The 13368-nt window shown below is 46.5% G+C and overlaps 1 protein-coding gene across 4 annotated transcripts in view; it reads right to left on the reverse strand.

The window, feature by feature from the left end:
* The window catches only part of LOC147109409 (trafficking protein particle complex subunit 6B), a 54879-nt gene that overhangs the window by 23858 nt on the left and 17653 nt on the right, over positions 1–13368 (reverse strand). Inside the window, exons 3-6 of one of the 4 annotated variants that reach the window (XR_015080268.1) lie at positions 12096–12213; positions 9540–9623; positions 5333–5455; positions 3952–4342 (exon numbers count right to left, since the gene is read on the reverse strand). Coding sequence is in view for 2 of the 4 variants with exons in the window: in XM_086003314.1 (XP_085859440.1) it covers positions 9540–9623; positions 12096–12213 (202 nt within the window). In the remaining 2 variants the exon portion in view is untranslated. Of the gene's footprint in view, positions 1–3951; positions 4343–5332; positions 5456–9539; positions 9624–12095; positions 12214–13368 lie in introns of those variants that run through there. The other 3 variants (XR_015080267.1, XM_086003314.1, XM_086003315.1) reach the window with 3 other exon arrangements.

Consider the following 13368-nt stretch of genomic DNA (forward strand, 5'->3'; position numbering starts at 1 on the left):
AAGCCAGCTCAGTCTGGCCTCATATCCAGTACTGCAGAGCTCCAGATGGAAGATACCTCTCTCCACTGCGTGTTATCTTCTAAGTTAATAAAAGCCTTGTTTTGTTCCGCTAACATCGAGTCTCGGGATTATTGAGGCACATCAATTTTATTAACAAATTTTTCAACACAATGGATCAACTCCTGAAACCCGAACGTTTGGATTTGGATCAGTATGCTCCGGACGCATCAGCACGCTTCGGACACTGGTTTATGTGTATGGAATTCTTCCTGGACAATTCCGCAGCCGTCAAAGACGCTACGGACGCTGCGAGTATGAAACTCGGAATTCTGCGGAATTGGGTAAGCCACCGGGTTTACCCCCTCATCCAAGACGCCGACACGTACCTGGCCGCCTGCGACATCTTAAAGGCGCATTACCAGCAGCCTACGAATGAGGTGTATGCTAGGCATCTGCTTGCCACTCGCGCACAGCGACCCGGGGAATCGGTGGAGGAGTTCCTAGGCACCCTGAAAATGCTTGGCAAAGACTGCAAGTGCCGAGATGTAAAAGCTGCAGTGTACACCGACGAGCTTGTTCGCGATGCCTTTATCACAGGCCTCAGCTCCACTTACATCCGGCAGAGACTGCTGGAAAAAACGGGATTGGACCTGAAACAGGCTGCGGACACAGCACGATCCCTGGATGTGGCCCAGAGAAACTCGGATGCCTACTCTTCAGCCCGCGCCGTCCACGCTGCCACGTGTGCACCAAGGGCGCCGCCATCTTGGAAGGCATCTTCCCCGCCCGGCAGCCCGACACCGTCGGGGCCCCGCTCTCCCCCCAGAAGCCCTACGACAGCCGCGACGCGTCGGGGACCCAACTGCTACTTCTGCGGGCAGCCAAAGCACACCAGAAACCTGTGCCCGGCGAAAGGCACCACCTGCTTTAAGTGCGGTAAGAAGGGGCACTTCGGGAAGGTGTGCAGAGGGAACCCCGCCGGAAAACCAAAACCCGCCACCGCCGCGTGTGCGCCGTGGGAGCGGCCATCTTGGACGCCATCTTGCCCGACCTCGTGGGGTCCACCATCTTGTGAGCAGACAGCGTGGACGCCATCTTGTCTCAATCAGGGCCCTACAGTGGCATCGGTCACAGTGGACCAGACCAGGCCCCACCCGCTATCCAAATCAATGGTGGACATCGAGGTAAACGGGTGCGGGGTTAAATGTTTAATTGACAGTGGAAGCACGGAGAGTTTTATCCACCCTGAACTGGCACAACAACTCTCCCTAAAGGTGGTCCCTACTCGGGGTACCATCTCTATGGCTGATAAACCCCAGACATCGACCATTCTGGGTTACTGCACGGTACAATTGTCCGTTAACGGGACTGTATACGATAATTTTAAAGTATTAATCATGAAGAATCTATGCGCGAGCGTGATCTTGGGCCTGGATTTCCAGTGCAACCACCAAAGCATCACGCTCAAGTACGGTGGGTCCCAGCCGCCCCTCACAGTGTGCGGCCTGGCTACCCTGAAGGTAAAGCCGCCTTTGCTATTCGCGAACCTTACCCCTAACTGCCGGCCAATAGCGACCAAAAGCAGGAGGTACAGCTGGGAGGACAGGCGGTTTATCGCGACCGAGGTAGACAGGCTCCTGAAAGAGCGCATTATTGAATGTAGCAATAGCCCGTGGCGCGCCCAAGTGGTGGTGGTAAGGGGTAGCGAGAAGAAACGGATGGTGATCGACTATAGCCAAACGATCAACAGGTACACCCAACTAGACGCCTACCCGCTACCCCACATATCAGAAATGGTGAACCAAATCGCTCAATACCGGGTGTTCTCCACCATCGACCTCAAGTCAGCGTACCACCAGCTCCCTATCAGACCAGAGGACCGCCCATACACCGCCTTCGAGGCGAACGGACGCCTCTACCAATTCCTCAGAGTCCCCTTTGGGGTGACGAATGGGGTCTCGGTCTTCCAGAGGGAGATGGATCGCATGGTCGATGACCACCACTTGCAGGCAACCTTCCCCTACCTCGACAACGTCACCATCTGCGGTCACAACCAGCAGGATCACGACTCGAACCTCGAGAGGTTCCTTAAAACCGCACAAAAACTCAACCTCACCTACAACGAGGACAAGTGCGTTTTCAACACCACGCGCCTCTGCATACTAGGCAGCGTGGTGGAGAATGGGGAAATCGGACCAGACCCCGACCGATTGCGCCCCCTACGGGAGCTGCCCCTGCCCAACACTCCCAAAGCCCTGAAAAGGTGCCTGGGGTTATTTTCTTATTATTCCCAATGGGTCCCCAATTACTCCGACAAAGCCCGCCCCCTCTTGAAAGCATCCTCTTTTCCGCTCTCTGCTGAGGCCCACGCCGCCTTCAAAAGCATTAAGCAGGATATTGAGCGGGCCACGCTACAGGCAGTGGACGAGAACACTCCATTTCAAGTGGAAAAGTGATGCGTCTGACTTTGCCTTGGCGGCCACCCTCAACCAGGCGGGGCGGCCCATAGCTTTCTTCTCGAGGACCCTCCAAGGGCCCGAGATCAGACACTCCTCCGTGGAAAAGGAGGCCCAAGCCATCGTGGAGGCAGTGCGCCACTGGCGCCACTACCTAGCCGGCAAACGCTTCACCCTACTTACCGACCAGCGGTCGGTAGCGTTTATGTTCAATAATAAACAGAGGGGGAAGATCAAAAATGATAAGATTCTTAGGTGGCGGATTGAGCTCGCCAACTTCGAGTATGACATCATCTACCGGCCAGGGGCCCTTAACGAATCCCCAGATGCCCTCTCACGAGGGATGTGTGCCAGCGCCACCGGGGATCGGCTACAGACCCTCCACAACGACCTCTGCCACCCAGGGGTCACGCGGCTGTTCCACTTCATAAAGTCCCACAACTTACCCTACTCGATTGAGGAAGTTCGGTCTCTGACCAGGAACTGCCGCACTTGCGCTGAGTGCAAGCCTCGGTTCTACCACCCTGATAGAGCCCACTTAATCAAAGCTACACGGCCCTTTGAGCGGCTCAGCTTACATTTCAAGGGCCCCCTCCCGTCCGTCGACCGCAATGTTTACTTCCTGAACATTGTGGACGAATACTCCCGGTTCCCATTCGCCTTCCCCTGCCCAGACATGACCAGCGCCACGGTCATTAAATGCCTCAACAGCCTGTTCTGCCTGTTCGGTATGCCGAGCTACATCCACACGGATAGGGGGGCGTCCTTCATGAGTGAAGAGCTACGCCAGTACATGCTGTCCAGGGGTATCGCCACGAGCCGTACCACCAGCTACAACCCCCGGGGTAACGGTCAAGTGGAGCGAGAGAATGGGACAGTATGGAAAGCAGTCACTCTAGCTCTAAGGACCAAGGGCCTCCCTATCTCCCGCTGGCAGGAAGTCCTCTCAGATGTGCTCCATTCGATACGGTCGCTATTGTGTACTGCCACGCCTCATGAACGAATGTTTAGCTTTCCCCGGAAATCCACCTCAGGCGTATCCATGCCGTCATGGCTCTCCACCCCAGGTCCGGTATTCGTGCGAAGGCATGTGAGGGGCCATAAGACGGACCCTCTCGTGGAGCCAGTGCACCTACTCCACGCCAACCCCCAATACGCGTATGTCCGGCACGCCGACGGAAGGGAGGACACCATGTCAATAAAAGACGTCGCCCCAGCCGGTAACGACAACAACCACGGCAATAGCAGCAACAACGACCACAGCAACTCTTACCCACCCACTACTCTTTCATCACCCCCGGAAGAACATCGACCAACGGCACCCCCACCAACTACCCCTTCAACAACCCTGGCGGCACCCCCGGCAGAGACCCAGGAGGCCACCGGGGGCACCCAGCCGACACCCGCGACACCACAACAGCCACGTCGGTCGCAGAGGACTACCAAACCCCCGAACAGACTAAATCTATAGAAGGGGTGAATGTGATGAAATATTCCATTCATCACTGCCTGTGACTGTGGTTGGTTTCAGGTTTCTCCTCACCATTGTATTGTATATCATCACTGCCTGTGACTGTGGTTGGTTTCAGGTTTCTCCTCACCATTGTATTGTATATTGGAATGTATGGAATGTGTTGTGTGTAGGGCTCCGCCCATACCTGGCCTCTATGTAAGCCAGCTCAGTCTGGCCTCATATCCAGTACTGCCAAGCTCCAGATGGAAGATACCTCTCTCCACTGCGTGTTATCTTCTAAGTTAATAAAAGCCTTGTTTTGTTCCGCTAACATCGAGTCTCGGGATTATTGAGGCACATCAAAGTTGTTTTACATTAGGTATCTAGTTGACGGGCAAACAGCAAGTCCTCCTTATATTTTAAGCAGGATGTTCTGGTTATGAAACAGATATAAAAGATAAAATTTATCAACACATTTGCCCAAATTGCTGCTACCATTGGCAAAATATTTACTTTGAAGACAAATTAATGTTACAAATAACATGGTCAGGTTAAATATCTAGATAGTCCAATACAGAATAATTTGCTCTTGGAACTTCTTAGTTATATCATTCAATAAGTCATTGTTGGAAGAACATGAATGTGGAACAAGAGAGAGACCTCTCAAGGCAATCTGATTGGGATACAGATTAAAATATGTAGGGGTACACAGCTTTAAATCCAAGCATTGTATTTAATTAGTCTATCAGCGTGCTGCTCACATCAATTCATTGCATTGGACTGGTTTTCAATCGCACCACTTTAACCCCCCCCCCCGCCCCCGCGCCCCCCCCTAAAGTGTGACAGCATCTAGAATCAGAAAAGAAAAACTTTTCCAAAATGTACACTATTCAGCTTAAGTAGACCTTTATAAATACAAAAAGGCTTATAATAATATGTTTGTATTCAAAGGAATACTGATAAACCCAGAATATTACTTCAAAAGTAAGCCAGGGAAACAACAAATTTAAATTATTAAAAAGTAATTTTAAAACAAATACTATCAGGAACAATTTATTTATTCAAGAAAACGATAACTGCTTGAAGCTGGCATTGTCCTCTTTAAAATATGTAGATTGGATTCCAATGATGTCATCCAGGCCTGATCTGCCATTTTAACCTGAGGCTTGAGCAGGCTTCACTGCTAGGCAAAACTTGCCAGGAACAGCAGTCAAGGCCGGAAGAGGTCCAGCAAAGCAGGTTTTTTTTTTTTTTTAATTCTTTTATTTATTTATTTATTTTTTATAAAGTTTCCTTGTGGGCCAAGAGTAGCAAGAGTGCTCCTCTGGGCCCCACAGGAAAATTTTTGGGCTCATTTGCCCCGGGCTCCCTCCGCCCCCCACCCCCCCCCCCCCGACTGGGATACCCCTCCCACAGCACTTACCTTGTGCTGGGGACCATACCCGATTCCCCAGCGGCAGCCTCCTGCTTCCTGATTTTAACGGCTGGGCAGCCAATTCCCGCCGATTTCCCAGGCATTTTGGTCTAGAAGTCGGCAAGCTGCATGCTAATGAAGCACAACTGTTACAATTGGCAGAGCTGGCCTGCTGCTGCTCCCGAATGGGCACACCCCTCACTTTGCCACTTCCCAGCCTGGAGTTAAAATCAAGCCTATTATCTAATTTCAATATCTTGTACAAGGGGTTTGTGCTGTGAAAATTCTTACAAATATCAACATGCTCTGCCTAAAATTTTCCCTACTAAAGAGGATTTTAGGATGTTTTACGGTTCTAGTATTTTCAAAGTGGTCCATGGAACCAGAGAGGTTTACAGCATAGGAGGCAGCCATTCACCCATCATGTCTGTGCTGGCTTTTTTCTATAGCAATCAAAACTCATCCCATTGCCCCAATCTCTTTCTATTGCTCTGTATATTACTCTTCTTCAACTATTCATCCATTTTCCCTTAAAAAGGTGCAGTAATCTCTGCCATAGAGTTATACAGCACGGATAGAGGCCCTTCGGCCCATCGTGTCCGTGCCAGCCATCAAGCCCTGTCTAATCTAATCCCATTTTCCAGCATTTGGTCCGTAGCCTTGTATGTTATGGCATTTCAAGTGCTCATCCAAATGCTTCTTAAATGTTGTGAGGGTTCCAGCCTCCACAACCCTTTCAGGCAGTGAGTTCCAGACCCCAACCACCCTCTGGGTGAAAAAGTTCTTTCTCAAATCCCCTCTAAACCTCCCGCCCTTTACCTTGAATCTATGCCCCCTAGTTATTGACCCTTCTACTAAGGGAAAAAGCTCCTCAGTATCCATCCTATCTATGCCCCTCATAATTTTGTACACCTCAATCATGTCCCCCCTCAGCCTCCTCTGCTCCAAGGAAAACAAACCCAATCTGCCCAGTCTTTCTTCATAGCTGAAGCGCTCCAGCCCTGGTAACATCCTGGTGAATCTCCTCTGCACCCTCTCCAAAGCAATCACATCCTTCCTGTAGTGTGGCGACCAGAACTGCACACAGTATTCCAGCTGTGGCCTAACCAGTGTTTTATACAGCTCCATCATAACCTCCTTGCTCTTATATTCTATGCCTCGGCTAATGAAGGCAAGTATTCCATATGCCTTTTTTACCACCTTATCCACCTGTTCCACCGCCTTCAGGGATCTGTGTACTTGCACACCCAGATCCCTCTGACCCTCCGTCTTGCCTAGGGTCTTACCATTCATTGTGTATTCCCTTGCCTTGTTAGTCCCCCCCAAAGTGCATCACCTCGCACTTTTCCGGGTTAAATTCCATTTGCCACTGTTCCGCCCATCTGACCAACCCATCTATATCGTCCTGCAGACTGAGGCTACCCTCCTCGCTATTTACCACCCTACCAATTTTTGTATCATCCGCGAACTTACTGATCATACCTTTTACATTCATATCCAAGTCATTAATGTAGACCACAAACAGCAAGGGACCCAGCACCGATCCCTGTGGCACCCCACTGGCCACAGGCTTCCAGTCACAAAAACAACCTTCGACCATCACCCTCTGCCTTCTGCCACTAAGCCAGTTTTGTATCCAATGTGCCAAGGCACCCTGGATTCCATGGGCTCTTACCTTCTTGACCAGTCTCCTGTGCGGGACTTTATCGAAGGCCTTACTGAAATCCATGTATACCACATCCACTGCGTTACCCTCATCCACACACCTAGTCACCCCCTCAAAAAATTCAATCAAATTAGTCAGACATGATCTTCCCTTGACAAAGCCATGTTGACTATCCCTGATTAATCCTTGTCTCTCCAAGTGGAGACTAATTTTGTCCCTCAGAATTTTTTCCAATAATTTTCCTACCACTAATGTTAGGCTCACTGGCCTGTAGTTCCCCGGTTTTTCCCTACTTCCCTTCTTGAATAATGGTACTACATTAGCGGTTCTCCAGTCCTCTGGCACATCCCGTGGCCAGAGAGGTCCTGAATATATGTGTTAGAGCCCCCGCAATCTCTTCCTTTGCCTCACACAGCAGCCTGGGATACATTTCATCCGGGCCTGGGGATTTATCCATTTTTAGGCCTGCTAAAACCGCCAATACCTCCTCCCTCTCGATGTTAATATGTTCGAGCATATCACAGTCCCCCCGCCCTATTTCTATCTCTACATCGTCCTCCTCCATAGTGAAAACAGATGCAAAAAATTCATTTAGAACCCCTCCTACATCTTCCGGCTCCACACACAGATTGCCACTTTTGTCCCTAATGGGCCCTATTTTTTCCCTAGTTATCCTCTTACCCTTAATATACTTATAAAACATCTTAGGATTTTCCTTTATTTTGCTCGCCAGTGTTATTTCATGGCCCCTCCTTGATCTCCTAATTTCTTTTTTAAGTATCCCCCTGCACTTTTTGTACTCCTCTAGGGCTTCCTCCGTCTTTAGCCTTTTGTATCTACCAAAAGCCCTCCTTTTTTTCCTAATCCATTCTCGTATATCCCCTGACATCCAAGGTTCCCTGTGGTTTTTGGAACCACCCTTGACCTTTACGGGAACATGTTGCCATTGTATGATCTCAATCTCCCTTCTGAAAGCCTCCCATTGTTCCGATGCGGATTTTCCTACAAGTAGCTGGTCCCAGTCCATTTTGGCCAGATCCTGCCTTATCCTATTAAAATCGGCCTTCCCCCAATTTAGAACCTTTATTTCCGGCCCATCCCTGTCCTTTTCCATGACCACCTTAAATCTCACCATATTATGGTCACTGTCACCAAAGTGCTCACCTACTAGCACTTCTTCCACTTGGCCGGCCACATTCCCTAGAATTAGGTCCAGTACCGCCCCCTCTCTTGTAGAAAGTCCTACATGCTGGCTCAAAAAGCTCTCCTGGATGCACTTTAAGAATTCTGCACCCTCTAAGCCTTTCACACTCTGACTATCCCAGTTAATATTGGGGAAGTTGAAATCCCCCATTATTTGCACATTTCTCTGAGATTTGCCTACATATCTGTTCCTCTATCTCCCCCTGACTGTTTGGTGGCCTATAGTACACTCCCAGCAAAGTGCTTGCCCCCTTTTTGTTTTTAAGCTCCACCCATATGGCCTCATTAGAGGAACCTGCTAATATATCATCCCTCCTTACTGCAGTAATTGACTCCTTAATTAATATTGTGACACCCCCTCCTCTTTTACCTCCCCCTCTGTCTCGCCTGAAGATTCTGTACCCCGGAATATTGAGCTGCCAGTCTTGCCCCTCCCTCAACCATGTCTCCGTGATAGCAACAATATCATACTCCCATGTGTTTATCAACACCTTCAGTTCATCCACCTTATTTGCAAGACTCCTTGCATTAAAATAGATGCCATCCAGCCTTGCCCTTATATATTTGCCCTGTCTACCAAGCTGACTTGTTTTTTTCTCTATAATTGGCAGCACATCACCCCCTATTTCAGCTCCCCTCTGTATCCCATCCCCCTGCCAAGTTAGTTTAAACCCCCCCCAACAGTGCTAGCAAACCTCCCCGCAAGGATATTTGTCCCGCTCTGGTTCAGGTGCAACCCATCCGACTTGTACAAGTCCCACCTTTCCCAGAAGCAGGCCCAGTGATCCAGGAAACTAAAACCCTCCCTCCTACACCAACTCTTTAGCCACGCATTCATCTGCACTATCTTCCTATTCCTATACTCACTAGCACGTGGCACTGGGAGTAATCCAGAGATTACAACCTTTGAGGTCCTGCCCTTTAATCTGTTACCTAGCTCCCTAAATTCTTGATGCAGGACCTCATCCCCCTTCCTACCTATGTCGTTGGTCCCAATGTAGACCACGACCTCTGCCTGCTCACCCTCCCCCTTAAGAATGCAAATATGGCAAATCATTCCATGCTCCAACAATTCTGCATAAAGAAACTCCTCCTAAATGCTCCCTTCACTCTCAAGAGTTTTAAACTGACCAATCTTCGCCGCCGACTCCTGAACCCAAGAAAATAGTTTTTCCCTATTCACTCTACTATAATTTTAAAAAACCTGTAACATTTCCAACTGATGAGCCCAGATTCAAACTTGTGCTGTGCGATTAAGTACATTATTAAATAGCATTACTCTTTCCAGATTATCAATATGCGTCTCTATAGATCCATTTACTCACTCAAGATAATCAAAATATATACCTTGGGTGCATGTTCCAAGTATTGTTTCCCTGCAGACATCTGAGTCAAGAGGCGGAACTTGTTGTCTTGGAGCACATAAATACCCTGCAAAGTTAATGTGAAGACAGCTGCTCAACAAGTTAAATGGATAATGGCAAGTGACTCGATATGCATATTTCAGTCTAATGTTACTTTCCTATCATAAACTCCAGGACTTAACATTAAACTAGACTGACTCTCCAGAAGAGTACCGAGAGTGCTGCATTGCCAGAAGTGCCATCCTATCGATGAGACATTGAACAGAGACCCTGGTCTTCCTATTCCTATAATTCAGGTAGATACTACAAATTCCACTGGCATTACTCAAAGGAAAGCAGGAAGGTTTCTGTGTCCTAACCAACATTCTTCCTTCGACCACCAAAAACAAAATTAATTGGTCAGTCACCTCATTGTTTGTGATGTCACTGAGCTCAGTGCATGTATAAATTGTTTGTGATCTAGCCGATGATTTTGGCTACACAATAGTTACTGCATTTCAAAGTAATTCAGTAAAGCAGATATATTTGAGAGAAGTGATAAGGTACCATATAAATGCAAGTCTTTCCTTTAAACTCAAACAAATTTACAAAAAGGGCACACATTTTAGATTAATACACAGAACAACTATCCATGAAAAGACATTAGGAACTTCAGTTGAATGATTACCAGTTGCATCTTTAGCACATATTCCATTGCTAAAAGCATGCAACACATTTCTCACTTTGGTGTCCTGGTGCAAAGTGGCTTTGATAGCAACCAAGTTCAATTTGGTCCTTATCAGGTTATACCAAGGGTTCAACATTTAGACTCACTGTGACTCAAATTAGTGAGGAGTTCTTCATTTTTTTTTTTTTTTTTAAACTACAATTAAAAGGCTAGAAGTACAAGAATACCTGCACTATTAATATATGGCATATCGGGTGGGGGGGGGGGAAATCGATTATATTAAAACTCTTACATTTGTGTGCACTTCCGGTCATCTTTTCCCCCACCCTCATTTTAAATTCTTATATCCACATCTATAACTGAAACTGCTGCTATTAATTTATCATGTTGTAATTACATCATCTTACCAGTGGAAATACAGCACTGCCACCACTAGCAAGAAGGTGTAAATACAGCATGACAAATTTATATAGGCAGTTTCCTGTCAAAATATGGACAAATTCCACTAACTTATCGGATTGCAGCCAGAGCATCTCCAGCAATAGCTTCTTTTCCTGTCCCTACACTGTTACCTTCAGAGTACCCCAAGGATCTGTCCTTGGCCCCCTCCTCTTCCTCCTTGGCCCCCTTCCTCCTCATCTGCACGGTGCCCCTTGGCGACAACATCCACAGATAAGGAGTCAGCTGACGACACCCAGTTCTGCATCTCCATTACCTCACATGAAACCTCCACTGCCTCCAAGTGGTCAAGACACATGCCACAGATTCCATCTCTGTCTCAACTGAACTAGCATAAACTCTACCTACTTCCACCTCCCCAACATCACCTGCCTCCACCCAAACATCAGCCTATCTGCTGCTGAAACCCTCACCCATGCCTTTGTCACCTCCAGACTCCAAGTGCAGTCAATTACATCCACATTTTTAGTATGTTATTACAAAGTGTATGTTTTTAAAATTTCCATGTCAATCTAACAATAGTCTCTGCATTTAAACCATAAGACAAAAAGAAAATATCTTTATAAATAGCAATAGGTTTAATTTTTAGTCTATTCATAAATTCTGTACAAGCCAGTGAGTCAGAACTTGGGTTAAAAGGAAACATTTCCACAATACTGGCAAAGGCCCTACCAATATCCACTTTATGGAATGCTCCCACTCTTAGTTTTCTCTCTCCTTGCCAAGATTCAGGTCTAGGAAATGAGAAACAATTGAGGGGACAAGGGACAATAACTACAAATTTATCAGTTAAGGAGAAAGCTGCATTTGTTTATGCAGCACAAAATTAAAGGTCCCAAAACTGGATTAAAGTTTTAATACGCCAAGTGTGTTTTGATTAACCAAGGAACTATCTGTGGTAAGGTAATGCAGCACATTAGTACACCACTTCACCATCAAGAGTAGTAGAACATAGGTTCATGCCTGCAATTCTCCACATGGAGACCTCCTGATTCTGGTCATGCCATCACAGAAAGGACCAAGCGAGGCCCAGTTTTCTTTCTTAAATTGGCAGTTGTGTCATGACAGGGCACTTTCATTTAGGTGCTGATGGTCAGCTAAGAGTGTCACTGGTAGAAACCTAGAACCAAGTTAGAATCATAGAATTTTAAAGCTAACCTTCTGCACTGGAAAAAAAAGTGCCAAGAGGCCAGAAAAGGAAGAAGGAAAGTACAATTTTGAGCTTCTGACAATGGAACTACAACTTCTTACCAAAACAAAATAAAATGGTATGGCAACAGTCTGTGCATTTACACTTGTTACAACATGTTCCATTTCTCAAATGATTTATTTTGCCAGTTTTTATGTCAGTGAAACTCAGGTTTTTAAAAACACAGCTACTTAATTAGTAAGCACTTTAAATAAACAATATACCTGATGATTAGTCCGAAGATTGTCAATCTGTTTTTTAAATACACTGGTCCAGAAGTCTTTACAGATGAACTTCATGACATCCAATTCATCCTTGAATCGTGCAGTATCTTTAGTAAATCTGTGATCAAAACCAGAAAAAATATGAACATCCAACCACTTTAGTGGAACATAATCAATGATCTGGCTTTAAAACATCAGTGGTATTAGAAACATATGTAAACAAACAAATATAATTACAAGTTGCTATGATGTAGGAATAGCATCCTGCAAACACTAATTTCACTGAATGAACAGTTACATTTATAGGTTTTAATCAAAAATATTGGAAGTTTAAAAATGCAGAGTTTCAGGTTACTAGGAACATACAGTATAACTTCACTATAATGAACCCCGTTTATAACAAACCCCCAGTTTTAACGATCTCAACGGCAAGGCCCAATTTTTTCAATGCAAATCAGCCCCATCACAAATGCTTCAGCAGGATCAACCCGGACTGGCCCGAATACAAATCATGGAATTCCAAGCTGAGGCAAACTGAAAGATAACCTATCGTAGTGCGAATCCCAAATGACATATGCATATGACATATCCTGAAAGGACGGCCTGCCATCTACACATAAACCAACAAGGGCGTGAGGAAGCAACTGGCAAGAGGAAACTGCAGCCAGGCAACATATGTAAAGGTGGAGTGTAAGCGATTGCCTTGGTCTCTGAAAACAAAACTTTGATTAATCAATGATCTGGACCATAAAGCAAAATCACAAACCACAATCTGCAAAGAGCACTGTTGCAACTGTGCGGGCCAGAGGAAAAATTAAGTCTGCTGTGGTCGAAGATGAACCGCCTGTTAAGTCTGTGTGTTATATTGAGAATTACTACACAGACCACAAGAGTAACTTTAACAGGTCTTTACTAGTTGAAGGTCAGGGCGGAACTGCCCAATAAATCTTTGAAAAATTTTGGGTTTGCATGTTCTGCAATCTTGATTTTTGCCTTAATTCCTCTCAGTGTTCCCAGTCCCTGTTGGAACACCTCTTTAGCCTCATCCAATATTCTGGACAATCGTTCAGGTTTGACATCTTTTTTCCCAGAATCTACCGTTATTGCGTTTAGGGAGTGCCAGTCCATATTTATTTTCCTGATCCACTCCTGTCCCAGAAGTGGTGGACCTCCCTCAGGTAGTACATATAAGTCCATTCCTTGGTGTTCTTTGCCCTCGTGTACCACCTTGACTTTTATCTTTCCGATGGGGTATACTCTTTGCCCCGTGTAT

Source organism: Somniosus microcephalus, chromosome 12, assembly GCF_052327205.1.
Source record: "Somniosus microcephalus isolate GS21.2 chromosome 12, FLI_Smic_1.0, whole genome shotgun sequence".
In the NCBI taxonomy this organism is placed as follows: domain Eukaryota; kingdom Metazoa; phylum Chordata; class Chondrichthyes; order Squaliformes; family Somniosidae; genus Somniosus; species Somniosus microcephalus.